The sequence below is a fragment of the Megascapheus bottae genome, chromosome 11, assembly GCF_031878675.1.
Source record: "Megascapheus bottae isolate mThoBot1 chromosome 11, mThoBot2.hap1, whole genome shotgun sequence".
NCBI classification, from domain to species: Eukaryota; Metazoa; Chordata; class Mammalia; order Rodentia; family Geomyidae; genus Megascapheus; species Megascapheus bottae.
The window spans coordinates 63,533,254-63,548,786 of NC_143519.1; the positions used below are offsets into that span (position 1 = coordinate 63,533,254).

The 15,533-nt window shown below is 43.5% G+C and overlaps 1 protein-coding gene across 1 annotated transcript in view; it reads left to right on the forward strand.

The window, feature by feature from the left end:
- Window positions 1-1,917: 1,917 nt before the first annotated feature.
- Parp4 (poly(ADP-ribose) polymerase family member 4) overlaps window positions 1,918-15,533 on the forward strand; it is a 102,249-nt gene continuing 88,633 nt past the window's right edge. Inside the window, exons 1-5 of the mRNA XM_090342432.1 lie at window positions 1,918-1,961; window positions 6,916-7,048; window positions 12,062-12,263; window positions 13,058-13,121; window positions 14,914-14,989. Coding sequence (XP_090198558.1) covers window positions 6,917-7,048; window positions 12,062-12,263; window positions 13,058-13,121; window positions 14,914-14,989 — 474 coding nt within the window. The 5' untranslated portion in view covers window positions 1,918-1,961; window position 6,916. The remainder of the gene's footprint in view (window positions 1,962-6,915; window positions 7,049-12,061; window positions 12,264-13,057; window positions 13,122-14,913; window positions 14,990-15,533) is intronic.

Here is a 15,533-nt window from a genome sequence, read left to right on the forward strand (position 1 = left end):
TTCTCCACAACCCCGCCAGCATCTGTCATTATCATGTGTGCATATTTTTAAATATCTAGAGAGACCAGATATTTCATATAAAGACTTAATTGCCCACTACATATACAGTAGTGTTGAAGAAAGGACACATATGTAACAATGTAACTCTGAAAGTGTCTTCAGAGTTGGGAGCAGTCTAGCCCAGAGCCTTACATCCCTTCCAACTCCTCTCCAGTATCACATTGATACAGGTATGCAGTCACAGATATTACAATTTTGCTTCTAACGTCCTTTTCAGGGGCTGGGAATGTGGCTTAGTGGTAGAGTTATGCATCCCCCTGACCCTTCTTCTCTTCATTTATCTACACCCACCCATTGATCTCACACACATACCTTTCGAGTACCAGTTGCCTGGTATTCAGTGTGTGTGTGTGTGTGTGTGTGTGTGTGTGTGTGTGTGTGTGTGTGTTCACTGTCTCTGGGCTTTTGCGCTCAATATTAGTTCTCTACCACTTGAGCCACAGCTCTACTTCTAGCTTTTTGTTGCTTGACTGGAGAGAAGAGTTTCTTGGCTTTGTTTACCCAGGCTAACTTCTCCTCAGATCTCAGCCTCCTGAGATAAGATTACAGGTGTGAGCTACTGGCACCTAGCTTCTTGCTATTCATTTCCAAGAAATTGTGCCACTGAATTCTCCCCTAAAAATGTCATACTTAGTGTGTGTGTGGGGGTGTGTGTGTGTTTGGAAAGTCCCTTCAGCATTTTCTGTAGGGAGGGTCTGTTAGCTCAACTTGTATGAGGATGTCTTAATTTCTTCTTATGTTTGGAGGATGGTTTTAGTTTTGCCTCTCTTCCCTTCCTTCCCCACTGTTTCCTCCTTTCCCTCCCTCTGTCTCCCTCCTTCTCTTACTCCCTTAATTAGTATTTCTGGAAAGGAATAGACTCAGACCTTTTTATTGTGCCATAATGCTTATACAACCTTTTCCAAAGGGTTATATGATAAAATTGACATTCTGGGTATATTACCCTGTCTACAACCTAGGTAATAAATGGTGGCAGCAGGATTCCATCCCATACCTTCCACACTGTATTCTATCCCTTCTATTCTCATTTTAGGCATCTCATTCCTGCATTCCTAGCAATCTGACCACTTATATTCATATTTCCATCTGTAACTCCAGCCCCTATCTTTTGAATGTCTCAAACCCAGGAAGTGCTGGACTTAGTCGTTATCCCCCTTCTTTTTGGAAGTGCTAAGCACAAGAGGTACCTATCCAACCCTACATTAATTTTTGTTTTATTTTTATTTTTATTTTTGTGCTGGTGTGGAGCCTGAACTCAGGGCATGGACCTGTTCCTTAGCTTTTTGCTCTACGTGGCACTCTACCACATGAGCCACACCTCCACTTCCAGTGTTTTGGTGGTTACTTGGCCATCGAATCTCATGGACTTCCCTGCCTGGGCAGGCTTGGATTTGAAGTCCTCAGATCTCAGTCTCTTGGGTGGCTAGGATGGCAAGCTGAGCAACCAGCCACCTGGCCTAACTTTCGAATGTCTCCAATTACTTACAACGTGAGGAAGTTCCAACTCCGGGAGCGTTAAACTTGATCTCCTTTATTTTCTTTCTATTGGCAGTGCTGGAGCTTGAACTCAAGGCGCTGGCATGCCAGGCACGGGATCGCCTCACCAGAGCCTGATTTCATTTTCTCCCGCTTCCCTGTCCATCACGGTCCTTGGAAATTCTCTACCCTCTGCCCCAGTTCGCCCCCACTTCTCCATGACACATACCTGCCACGCCGCTGGGTGGCGCTCGGTGACGCTGCGGGGAGCGCGCGGCGGCGCAGGCGCAGCGGGCCACGCCCCGGGTCAGCGCCCCGGACTCCTGGGAAGTCCCGAGGCACCCGGAGCTGCGACGCCAGGAAGCGGGGACGGCTGGACGGCTGGACGGCGGGGCTCCCAGTCGCCTGGCGAGGCCTTCCGGCAGGTGTGCGGGCGCGGAGGGGGGCCGGAGACTCCCAGCGCAGTCCGGGGGAAGGGTCGCGTGGTCGCGAGGCTCGGCTGGCCGCGGGTGTTCGGCGTCCCCTGCCCGGCCGGGGTGCAGGACGGCCGGGGTGCAGGACGGCGGGTCGCGCCGGCCGCCGTGCTTTGTGTGTGGGCTGCTGCCGACGCCGGCTGAGCGGGCGGTGACTTCCTGCGTGGGAGCGTGGCGCGCCGCCACCTGAGGCCCGGCAGGGGAGCTCGGGGAACTCCGGGCCCCAAGCCGTCGCTTGCGTGCCCAGGCTCAGCCACGGGCACGGCAGAGGCGGACGAGTGGAAAAGGAACTTTAAATTCACAGTTTGAACAGGTGTTAATATGTGAACGGGGGGGGGGGGGGGCGAAAACCCAGAAACAGGTAAATAGGTAGTTTTGGGCTTCGTTGAGGGCCCACTTGAGGGAACTGGGACGAATTGGGGGGAGGGTGTTTAATTTTTGTGCCGGTACTGGGACTTGAACTCAAGACCTAAGCGCTGCCCCTTAAGGCTTTTTTGTTCAAGGCTAGCCTGCTGCCAAATGAGCCTTACATCCTCTTCTGTCCTTTTGCTGGCTAACTGGAGACACGTATCTAATAGATTCGTTTTACTGGAGCTAACTTCAGACTTGGATCCTCCCATTTCAGGGCTGGGCCCCTGGTGCTCAGCTTGAGTACATGTGTTTGCCTTGAACTTGAGACTCTCCTAGCTCTGACTTTCAGGGTGGTGGTTTCCATTTCCCCGTAGGTATTTCTGGAAGGAATCGGAATCCTTAGGGTTCCCAGTATAGAAGCCATAGGTCAGTAAAATAATTTCTACAAAGAATACAACTGAACGTTTCAACCCAGAATGGTATGGGTAGATCTCCACCTCTTTTTTCTATTTATGTGCTGGTACAGGGGCTTGAACTCAGGGCCTCCTACTTCGCTTGACTTTTTTTTTTTTTTTTTTTTTTTTGGTGGGTCTTGGGGCTTGAACTCTGGGCCAGGCACTGACTCTGAGCCCTTCAAAGCTACCATCCTACCCCTGGTTCTGGACATTGTCCCTGAGCTCTTCAGCTTAAACTACTGCCCTACTTACCCCTTGAGCATCTGCCTTACTTCCCCTTTGCTAGTGATTAATTGGAAGTAAGTGTCTCAGGTTCTTTAGTACCTGGACTGGCTTTGAACCTTGATCCTCAGATTTCAGCCTCCTGAGTAGCTAGAATTACAGGCATGAGCCACCACACCTGGTTTCACTTGGCCTTTTTCCTCAAGCATGGTGCTCTACCACTTGAATCACACCCCCACTTCCAACTCCATGTTTTCTCAGGAAGCATCTCTTAGGTCCTGTGTTGTTAGAGGTGCAGGATGCCAGGTATAGAACTAAGTAGGATAGATTCGTGGCTCAGCCATCCAGCAGCTGCCTAGCAAGCAAGAAGCTCTGAGCCTGAATCCTAGCACATTATCCAAATAAGTAATGCTTTGCTTTTGTAATTCCATTAGGGAAGTGTGTAAGTGTTGCCACTTGAGTTTTACTGTGCAAATAGTGTCAGAAAGCTTTTCTATAGTCTTGGACTTTAATTCATGACTGAAAGAGGTGGAGTTGGGCTGTTTTGGTTTTTGGTTTCTTTTATTGTGTCAAGACTCGGGGCCTAGGCACTGTCATCTCTTTGGCTCAAGGTTGGCTCTCTCCAGGGGTTCCACATGTCAAGTCTTGCCATTCACCCCAGTCCAAGAAATAATATTCAGATAAAGCATGAACTTTAATCCATCTTACAGGTACAGACATTAGCTTTCTATAAATATAGAATGAACTGGGATGCTGGGCTCAGGCCTGTAATCCTAGCCACTCAGAAGGCTGGGATCTGAGGATCATGATTGAAAGCTAACCCAGGCAGTAAAGTCCATGAGATTCTTATCTCCAGTTAACCATCAAAAAGCTGGAAGTGGAGCTGTGGCTCAAGAGGTAGAGCATCAGTCTTGAGCACAAACACCCAGGGGCAGAGACCAGATCCTGAGTTCAAACCTCAGCGTACACACACACAGAAGAGCTGAGGTAAAAGAAGAAAGGTATGCATAATAACTGAACAGTCAGTCCTGGGCAGAAGCCTGGCCTAGCTGATCATTTTGGAAGGATTTCTTATCTGTGGTAACCTGAGAAGTGAAGATCCCAGATCCTTGGTGTCAAGAACAAAGAATTGAACCAAGACCCAAACAAAAGTAAAATGGCAAAGCAAATTTTAGCAAAGAAAAAAATCCATCATTAGCGGAAACAGCAGATTAGAGCTAAGCAACAGCTCTACAGAGCAAACATGTAGTTTCATCTTTCTAGGGCTGAAGAGTTAAGAGAACTTACAGTAGTCATTGTGGACTTCACAGGAGAATAAGACAGTGACTTGGCAGGTTTTTTAAATGGGATGTGTGCATGCACAAGGTTTGTCATCCTGTAATTCTAAGTACCTGGATGCTAGGCAAGCCATCTGCGTGAAGCCTTAGGTAGTGGATTATTCTAAAAGGCCAGGCTAAAGACACATGTTTCCATTATCTGGGTGCTCAGTTCAGTTAGAACTGTCCTAGAGTTTTTCTACTTGGTGTTAGAACTGTCCTTGAGTTTTTCTACTTGGCGGAGAAGTTCTGTGATCAGTAGTTACCTCCATGGAGGCGTGGCTGCCTGTAGTACTTAGGAGGAAATAGAGCTCCAGGTGTGACTAGGAGAAGGGTTAGTTTAAATGTTCTTTCCCTGTAGCTCACCTGACTTAACTCCAGGGAATGGAGGCAGCCACCACCCCTCACTTACAGGGCGAAGGAATTGTTAGGGTGACGAGTATTGGCTTAAGGAGCAAGACGTGCAAGGGCCAGTAGAGCAGAGGACTAAGGCAAGGCCTGTCTTCTCAACCTAGCTGAGTGCCAGAGACAGACAACCCACTGCCAGCTGCTAGAGATCAAGAAGCAGCACCCATACCCACCCCAGCCTTTCCATGCCACATCCGGCTAGGAGCCATTTTGCAGCTTATTTTAGGGACCTTGATAAGAACATCATCACTTTTCAGAAACTGGCCTACAACTATGGAGAAATTCGAGCTGGCCTCTCACTATTGGTTACTTTATTGTTACCTACACATTTCAATTCATTTATGCTCTCTACACCCTGGCTTACTCGGGATAGAAACCAGGGCAGCTACATATCCAGCTCTGCCTACTTCTCTTACAAATAACTCTTTCCTATTTTGGGAGAATGTATGGGACAGTAAAATAATTGTTTATTTCAAATGTATTCTAATACATAACTCTGCACAGGTATATTATTTTAACGTAAATTGGTTTTTTTTGGGGGGGGGGTTATTTTGTTTTTGCTAATCATGGGTCTTGAACTTTGGGCCTAGGCACTTTTGCCCAAAGCGCTACTACTTGAGCTGCAGCTGTACTTCTGTTTTTGTGCTTAATTGGAAATAAGAGTCTCACAGACTTTTCTGCCTGGGCTGGCACTTCAAACTTCCATCCTCAGATCAGCCTCCTGAGTAGCTAGGACTACAGCTGTAAGCCATCAGAGCCTAGCAAGCTGTGTTTTTATTAGTTCAATGTTTTTTTTTTTCTACAGAAGGGCTTTAAATGATATAATTTATTAATGATTTTTTTTCTGGTCCTGGGGCTTGAACCCAGGACCAGAAAAAGGGCCTGGATACAGTTCCTGAGCATTTTTTTCTCAAGGCTAGTTGACAGCTCCTCTTCTCACTTTTTGTGGTTAATTGGAGAGCAGAGTCTCACAGACTTTCCTGCCTTTGGCTGGCTTTGAACCATGATCATCTGATCTCAATTTCCTGAATAGCTAGGATTACAGGTGTAACCCACAGCGCCCAGCAATAAGTCTCTCTGAGTCATCAAATAACTGTAAAAACTACCCCAAGTTTCCCTATTATATAAAGTTTCTTTTTAATTCAGAAATAATGGCTTCAGAGCTAGGGGTGTAGCTCAGTGGTAGAGTACTTGCTACAAAGGTCTTTGATTGATCTCCACCCCTGAAAGAAAAAGAAAGGGAGAGAAGAAAAGGAAAGGGAAGAGAATAAAGAGGAAAAGGATAAAAGAAGAAAGAAAAAGGAAGGAGAGAGGAAAAAGGAAGAAAAGGAGGAAAAGATTTCTCTGTTGAGCCACACACCTGATTTGTAACTGATACCTGTCAAGTTCCATACAGAGATTTTTATTGTCATAATTCTAGTCTAAAAACAAAAAAGAATCCTAAAGCCTACACATATTCTGGAATCTAGGATCATGTTAGTTGGCTTTTTGTCTGTGACAAACACTTCAGACATGTCAGGGAGGAAGGTGGATTTTAGCTGATGGTTTCCAGTGTTTCAGTTCGTAGTTCCTTGGCCTTTGGTGGCCTGCTATATTATGACTGAAACATAGGGTAGAGGATGCCTGTTCCAGGGTCCCCCAGCTACCTAACTTTCTTCCACTAGGCTATACATCCTAAAGGTTCTGTAGCCCAGAAGCACTAGTTAGCAACCAAGCCTTCAGCATTTGGGCCTTTGGGGAATATTTGAGATCTAAACCACCAAGCTTATGCCTGTAATCCTCGCTATGCAGGAGACTGAGAGCTGAGGATTGCAGTTCAAAGCCAGTCCCAGAAGATAAATCTCAGAAATTCCTATCTCTAGTTAACTACCGAAAAAGCCAGACTTGGAGGTATGGAGAGTGACCAGGTACTGAGTTCAAGTCCCAATACTGATGCACCATAACAAGTACATTCAGTTTTTGTATTTATAACATATTTCTAATATAGTATATATCATATACTTTAGTGCCTGGGCTGGCTTTGATTGAACCATGATCCTCAGATCTCAGTCTCCTGAGTAACTAGGATTATAGGTGTGAGCCACTGTGCCCCTGGCGACATCATCTTTATAATAACAGATTTTTAACTCATCATTTAATTTTTTTTTCTTTCAGGATGACCGTGGGAATCTTTGCAAACTGCATTTTCTGTTTGAAAGTCAAATACTTACCTCGTCAACAGAAGAAAAAGCTACAAACTGACATTAAGGAAAATGGTGGCAAGTTTTCCTTTTTAATGAGTCCTCAGGTATTTCCAAACCTCACAAATTACCTTATGATTAACATGATGCCTTCAGGGTGCAGGGTTGTGGTTACACAAGTAGGCAGAAAAGATTGGTGGGCAAGAAAGGGCATAGGAGGCCAGGTGGTCCTTGATATTTTCCCATGTGCCAGGTGCGAGATGATCACACATGCCTTGTGACTGATATTTTTGCAGCACAGCCATAGATTTATTTTTTTAATTTTATTTTGGAGCTTGAACTCAAGGCCTAAGTACTCTCCCTTAGTTTTTTCATTCAAGGTTGATATTCTACTACTTAAACCACAACTCCATTTCTGCCCCTCTAAAAAAAATGTTATATAAAGGTAATATATAGAGCAGTTACAGTTACACAAGTCAGGTAAAGAGTACATTTCTTTTCGGACAAGGTCACTCTATTTCTGGCTTTTTGCTGGTTAATTGAAGATAAGAGTCTCATGAATTTTCTTACCTGAGCTGCCTTTGAACTACAGTTGCCAGATTGCAGCCTTCTGCATAGTTAGAATTATAGGCATGAGCCACCCACATCAAGCTGCCACAGATTTAAATAGACAGAATTTCATATTGGCAAAATCTTTTCCAGAAGGGGAAAAGTCACAGTGAAAAGCACTTGTTGGGGGGCACTGTGATCACTCACCACTAGTCATCATTGGGGTGACAGATACCAGTCACTCCAGATTAGAGAGAAAACTTACAGTATACATTGATCTTTTTGTGCAGCCTGTCTTGTTTCTTTAAGACTTAAAAAGTATTTCCCCTCACTGGGCATCAGTGGCTCATGCCTGTAATTCTAAGTTACTCAGGAGGCTGAAATCTGAGGATCTCAGTTCAAAGCTAGCTCAGACTAGCACTGAACAGAGATAAGAGTCTAACTACCAGAAAACCAGAAATGGTGCTGAGGCTAAAATGGTAGAGCACTAGTTGAGCTGAAGAGCTCTCAGCTCCCAGGTCCAGAGTTTAATCCCCATAACCGACCAAAAAAAAAAAATCCTGTTTTTGTTTTGTTTTGTGCCAGTCCTGGGCTTGAACTGAAGACCTGGGCACTGTCCCTGAGCTTTATTGCTCAGGTTAATGCACTACCTCTTGCCACAGCCCCATTTCTAGATTTTTTTTTGGTAGTTAAATGGAGATAAAGTATCTCATCTGGATGCTGGTAGCTCATACCTGTAATCCTAGCTACACAGGAGACCGACATCTGAGAATTCAAAGCCAGCCTAGGCATGAATATTGTTAAGACTCTTACCTCCAAATTAATGACCAGAAAAAGCCACACACATAAAGCACTCACACACATAAAAGCCTCATGGTCTTTCCTGCCAGGATTGGCCTCAAACAGATATCCTCAGATTTCTGTCTCCTGAGTAGCTAGGATTACAGACATAAGCTCCCAGCACCTAGCTCTCTCTGGTTTTCATGGGTGTGTGTGTCAGTACTGGGGCTTGAACTCAGGACTTCAGTGCTGTCCCTTAGCTTTCTAGCTCAAGGCTAGCATTCTACCACTTGAGCCACAGTTCCACTTTTGTCCTTTTTGCTGGCTAATTGGAAATAAGAGTTTCCTGGGCTGGCTTCTACCAGCACTTAGCTTGCTACCTACCTTTATCTGTTTTGTTTTGGTTTTTATCTTGGAGCTTGAACTCTGGACTTGGGTATTGTCCCTGAGCTCTTCAGCGCTACCACTTGAGCCACAGGGCCCCTTCCACCTTTATCTTTTGAAATGAACTATAGGCCAAACTGTTTAGTCATACAATTTCACAACTGGATGCATCTTGGAAACAAGTCTAAATGTTGAAATCTAAAGGCATCTACACAATCCTATGCCTATCCGCCCCTGTCCTTTGCTTTCCCCTCTGCAGATGTATACAAAAGGCCATCCTAGCTTGCCCTTCCTTGGATACCTTCCTGAGACTAGCCACAGTGTGCTGTATCTGTCCTGGGAAGCAAGTTCAACTCCACAGGATGCTATAGTGAAATGTTCCTATATACCTCCAGTGTAAACAGAATCACATTTGCTTCCCTCACCTGGCTTTCCTCACAGGCTTGCCTCCCCATGTCTGTGTGTGGATGCATACTCATCCCTGTTCTACCTTCTTGGTTCATTCACACAGTGTGTGTACAGCCTTTTGGAATTGTTTTGTTTCATGTATATAAATGTTTGAAATGTATATACCAGCTGTTATAAAGGAGACAGCCAGGCATGGTACAGTACATGCCTGTACTCCCAGTGTTTAGTAGGTAGAGGCAGGAAGATTATGAGTTTGAGGCCCCAAAAGAATCTTAAGAAGTACGTAGGAAAGAAGGAAAGAGAGAGGGAGGGGAAGGAAGAGCGGGAGGAAGAAAGGAGGCAAGAAGAAACAGAAGGAGGGAGGGAGACACATATCTATAATCTCAGCACTCAGGCGTAAGCCAGTACAGAAACATATGGATATGATGGTGCCATCTGATCATTCTTCTGTCATCTTCCTTACAGTAGATCTTGAAAGACAGATGGATGAACAGATCACAGCAGGTGCTTCTGGGAAACAAACTGAGAACAATAGTAAGGAAGAAGTTAGTCTATCCTTATCTTGCTTTTTAGATATTGTGTAGGAGGCATATACTGTTCGTTCAAAACTAAAGAAAATTATACTGAATACCATTTGATTCTCCCTTTCCTCTCATAGGAAATAATTGAAAATATGTGCATGGCAGTTCACACCATTGTTTACAGTGAAGACTCAGAAATAGACTTTAGCCAGGCGCTGGTGGCATATGCCTGTAATCCCAGCTAACTCAGAAGGCTGAGATCTGAGGATCCCGATTCAAAACTAGCCTGGTCAGAAAATTCCATGAGACTCTTACCTCCAGTTAGCTAGTTTCAGAAGAGGAAGCTGTAGCTCAAGTGGTAGAGTGCCAACCTTGAGTAAAAAAAAAGCTCAGGAATGGCACCCAGACCCTGAGTTCAAGCCCCAGTAATGGCTCAAAATAAAAGTGCTGTTTGGGAACTCAGGTTCAGCTCAGTGGTAGACCTATAACTTAGCATGTTCAAGTTTTAACCCTAGGATCTTAAAAACTGTTGATTTATTTTTATTTTTTTTCTTGCGTGTTTTTTTCCCAAGTTTATTCTATAATGAAAATCTTTTTCTAAATCACATACAGTTCATGACATAAGACAATTTTAATATATAACCAGTGTGATACAAGCAGTTGGGAATAGAAAAATTCAGAACTGGGACTGTCAGTATCTTGAGAGAAATGAATCCAAAACAATATGAGGGCTAGAAAAACAAAATGTAGACTTGCTACCAAGTGTTTACAATCCAGGAGTCTAACATTTGAGAAGGAATCGGCCTCTTCATCTTTCTTGTCCCATTTTACTTTGCTCAAATATAATCTATAAAAATTACACCTCCTAGGTAGCCTTGAGCTGAAGAGCTCAGGGACAGCACTCAGACCCAGAGTTCAAGCCCCATTACCATCAACAACAAAAATTACACCTCCCAGGGCCGGGAGTTTGGCCTAGTGGTAGAGTGCTTGCATAGTGTGCACAAAAACCCAGGCTCAATTCCTGGGAATCACATGCATAGAAAAAGCTGAAAGTCATGGTGTGGCTCAAGTGGTAGAGCGCTAGTCTTGAGAAAGCCCAAGGATAGAGCCCAGGCTCTGAGTTCAAGCCCCAGGACTGGCAAAAAAAAATACACCCCCCCATTTTTTATTTCCTTCCATTTTGGAGAAATTGTAATATTCTTATATCAAAATAATTTCCCTAAGGATTATTCATGTGCAAATTCTTTTTTTTTTTTTTTTTTTTTTGCCAGTCCTGGGCTTGAGCTCAGGGCCTGAGCACTGTCCTTGGACTTTCTCAAGGCTAGAGCTCTACCACTTGAGCCTCAGCACCACTTCTGGCTTTTTTCTATGTATGTGGTACCAAGGAATTGAACCAGGGGTCTTCATGCATGCTAGGCAAGCACTCAACCACTAGGCCAAACTCCCGGCCCCTCATGTGCAAATTCTTTTCCAGCATTTCTCCAACAGATTTTTTTCTCCTTTGATCACCTTTTTTTGAGGGGGGGTTGCAGTTACATTCATCAGGTAGTATGTATAGTACTTCTTGAACATAGTTACCCCTTCCCATGTTTTTCTCCCATTAACTTTCCCCCCACCCCCTCCCACTCATCTTGTTTTTCTCTTACCTTCCAATTTTCAAATACACAAATAAACATACATATAATATACCAGGTACCAAAGTCAGATACAGTAACAACATGAGATAAACCTTAAGAAGGGGAAAGTTGTTTTTTTTTTATTTAATTCAAGAAAGTTTTCAAAACCCTGAAGAAAAATCACAGCAAGCTACCTGAAATGTACTTTTTTTTCCCCTTTCTGTTTTCTTTTTGTTATGAGGTTTGAATTCAAGGCCTTGTGCTGACCGGTAGACACTCTTGTTACTGAACATCCCTTTAGCCTGCTTTGTCTGGTTGTTTTTGAGACATGGTCTCACTTGCTGCTTGGGTGTATGTTGGTTCTGTGATCTACCATTGGAGGCCTCCTGTTGTTGCTGGAATGACAGGCTGCACAACCCCATCTAGCTTTCCTCTCACAAGGAGGAGAATCTGGGCCTGGAGTTTAGCCTAGTGGTAGAGTGCTTGCCTAGCATGCACGAGGACCCGGGTTCAATTCCATGGTACCACATACACAGAAAAAAGCCAGAAGTGGTGCTGTGGCTCAAGTGGTAGAGCTCTAGCCTTGAGAAAGTCCAAGGACAGTGCTCAGGCCCTGAGTTCATGGCCCAGGACTGGCAAAAAAAAAAAAGAAAAAAAGGAGAATCTCAGATTCCTCTGCCCAGGCTGGCCTAGAACCACAGCCTTTCCAGTTTTTTCAGTCTCCCAAGCAGCTAAGATTTCATATGTGAGCTATAAGTGCCTAATTCAAATCAAGACTTTTAGGAGTGACAACTGCCAGTATAATTAATGCATACTTAAATTTGTTTACTGATACATAACAGATTTGGCTCCTTTTTCTTAGTGTACACATGTCATCTTAGACAATGCTGATACTCTGAGTCAGTATCAATTGGATTCTATCCAGAAGAATCACATCCACATTGCTGGCCCAGACTTTATATGGGAATCGATCAAAGAGAAGAAACTCTTGGATGTGAAGACTTATGAGCTGAAGAAGTCACTGCCCATCACTCCACTTCCTCATCAAAACTCCAGCGGTCCTGGTAAGTACTATCCAGCAAGGCTTTAAAGGATTATAGGTGTTAGAGTAGACATTTGGTCTGTTTGAAAATATTACAGACATAGAAGTGTCCTAGAAATGCTATAATTTTGTAGACAGTTGTGATTACTTTAGAAGAAAAATAGGATGCAAAAGTTCACAGAGTCCTTTAATTTCCCTTCTCTAAAGCAGAACATTCCCAGACCCTTCAGAAAAGCAAATGACATTTTATATGATATTGTGATATGGGCAGGGTCACACACACACACACATACACATACACACACATGCACATCTATACCTGCTATCCCAGCATTTAGGAGGTAGAGGCAAGAAGATAAAATATTTGAGACCACCTTGGACAACACTGTGAGATTGTATCTCCAAACAGGTGTAATAGGTTGGCCGGGCACTGGTGGATCAGGAGGCTAAGATCCAAGGATCTCTTACCTCCAACTAACCACCAAAAAGCCAGAAGTGCAACTATGGCTCAAGTGGAAAAGCTAAGTAAGAGCTCAAGGCCCTGAATTCAAGCCCCAGCACTGGAATTAAACACACACACACACACACACCTACCTGTAATTGGGACCGGGACTGTGGTTCAGCATTTAACAGGCCTGAGGCCCTCAGTTGCATCCCCATTGCCTCCACTCCACCCACACAATCACACACTCTCACATTCACACACACACATACATATACTATAGTCTATATGTAAGAAGCTTAACAATTCCAGCAGGTGGGCTTACAGTTAATTGTACCTTTGCATAGTAAACAAATAATTTTTTTAAATTCTAGAACTGAAAACAGATGCTGTATCACCGGACGATGAGCCAGAGGAGGAAAACACCGAACTCACTGAGTAATCTAAATATTTTATAAACTTTAAAGAGTATTAAAATGAGCATGGCAGTGCATGCTTACATTCCCAGCATTCTTTCTGTATGACTCAGGCTGGCCTCAAATTCCCAAGCCTCAGCTTCTGAATGTTAGGGATATTATAAGCATGTGCTAATACACCCACTGTTCTATGCCAAGCTGGGCAACATGGAAAAACCAACCCTCCCCCACCCAAAGAAAGAAAAACAATTGGGAGTTTGGCCTAGTGGTAGATTGCTTGCCTAGTGTGCATGAAGACCTGGGCTCAATTCCTTGATATCACATACATAGAAAAAGCCAGAAGTGCTATGGCTCAAGTGGTAGAGCTCTAGCCTTGAAAAAGTCCAAGGACAGTGCCCAGGAGTGGCAAAGAAAGAAAGGAAGAAAGAGAAAGAAAAGAAAGAAAGAAGGAAAGGGAAGGGAAAATAAAGATGGATGCCAGTGGCTCTCATCTGTAATCCTAACTACTATGGAGACTAAGATCTGAACATTGAAGTTCTAAACCAGCCCAGGAAGACAAATCTGAAATGCTCCTATCTCCAGTTAATCAACAAAAAGGTGGAAGTGTAAATGTGGATCAAGTGATAGGTCACCATCCTTGGGTGTATTGGAAAAAGCCAAGAAAGTGTGAAGGTGGGTGCCAGTGGCTTGTACCTATAACCCTAGCTACTCAAGAATCTGAGATCTGAGGATTATGGTTCAAAGCCAATCTGAACATGAAAGTCCATGACACTGTTACCCCAGTTAACCACCAGAAAACCAGAAGTGGTTCTGTGGCTCAAGTGATAGAGCACTAGCCTTGATCTGAAGAGCTCAGGGATAGCACTCAGGCTCAGAGTTCAAGCTCCACAACTGACAAAAAAAAAAGGTCAGAAACTCTGAGTTCAAGTACCAGGATCAGCGCGCGCGCACATACACACACACATACACACACACACACTATAGGATAAGTATAGGCAAATTTCTCATGATAATAGATAGAATGATCTGCAGTCATATTTATCTCAATTCTTTGACAGCTATATTTGTGACATAACTGTATCCTTTTACAAAATTTGTTCTTTCTCTAATGATAAATATAATTCCATTCAGTTGACCATGTGACAAATCGCGTATCAACTACTAAAATTATATTACTATTTAGTTAATATGCTTTATTTAACCATATCTTAATACATCACCTAGGGCTGGGAGTTTTGTCTAGTGGTAGAGTGCTTGCCTAGCATGCACGAAGACCCGGGTTCAATTCCTCAGTACCACATGCATAGAAAAAGCCAGAAGTGGTGTTGTGGCTCAAGTGGTAGGGTTCTAGGCTTGAAAAAGCCCAAGAACAGTGCTCAGGCCCTGAGTTCAAGCCCACGACTGGCAAAAAAAAAAAAAAAAAAAAAGAATCCCTACCGGAGAGAGTTAGCTTTTCAGCTTGCTGACATTATACTTCACTGTATGTGCCTTGGTATCCACCTGGTCTTCTGGGCTGGAGCTTTTGTTAGGTAGTTTACATGTAAGTAGGAGGGACTGAGAGCATAGCCTAGTGGTAGAGTGCTTGCCCAGGTTCAAGCCCTAGGTCCGATTCTTCTGAACACATACACAGGTAAAGCCAGAAATGGTGCTGTGGCTCAAGTAGAGCGCTAGCCTTGAGCAAAATGTGTTCAAGGACAGAGCCTAGGCTCTAAGTTCGAGCCCTAGGACTGATTTAAAAAAAATAGATGTATTATAAAGTTCTATTTGGCCTAAAATGTATTTTAATATTAATATTTTAATTATATAAATTTCAGGTTTTATGAAGAGAATGTTGCAATTCCTTCTTTTCCTCAAGACTTTGAAGTTGCAAAGTATAACACTTTGGACAAAGTAAGAATCTTATTTGTATTTAGAAAAATGTAATATTTAGGAGGCAGAGATTGGGTGGAAAAAAAGTTGATGGGACCATTTCAACCAACATGTCAAACATGATAGTGTATGTCTATAATCCTAGGAGGTATAGTTAGGAAGATCAGTGTCTCAGGCTAGACCCAGGGGAAGTTATGTTTTTGAAAAAGAAACTTAAAGCAAAATGACTCAGGGTGTGACTCAAGTGATAGAACATTTGGTGAGCAAGTAAGTTTAAACACAAGTACTGAAAAAGAAGAGAATAAAGGAAGAAAAGAAAAGAAAGGCCAGGTGCTAGGAGTAATCTTAGCTGTAATTTTAGCTACTCAGAAGGCTACTGAGGATAATGGTTTGAAGCCAGCCTGAGTAGTTAAGTCTATGACACTTTTATTTCCAGTTAAGCACCAAAAAGGCCAGAAGTATAGCTGTGACTAAAGTAGCAGAGGTAGGTAGCCTTCAGAGACAGAACTCGGGCCCTGAGTTCAAGTTCTAGGATCAGCATTTAAAAAAAAAAGGAAGAAAGAAA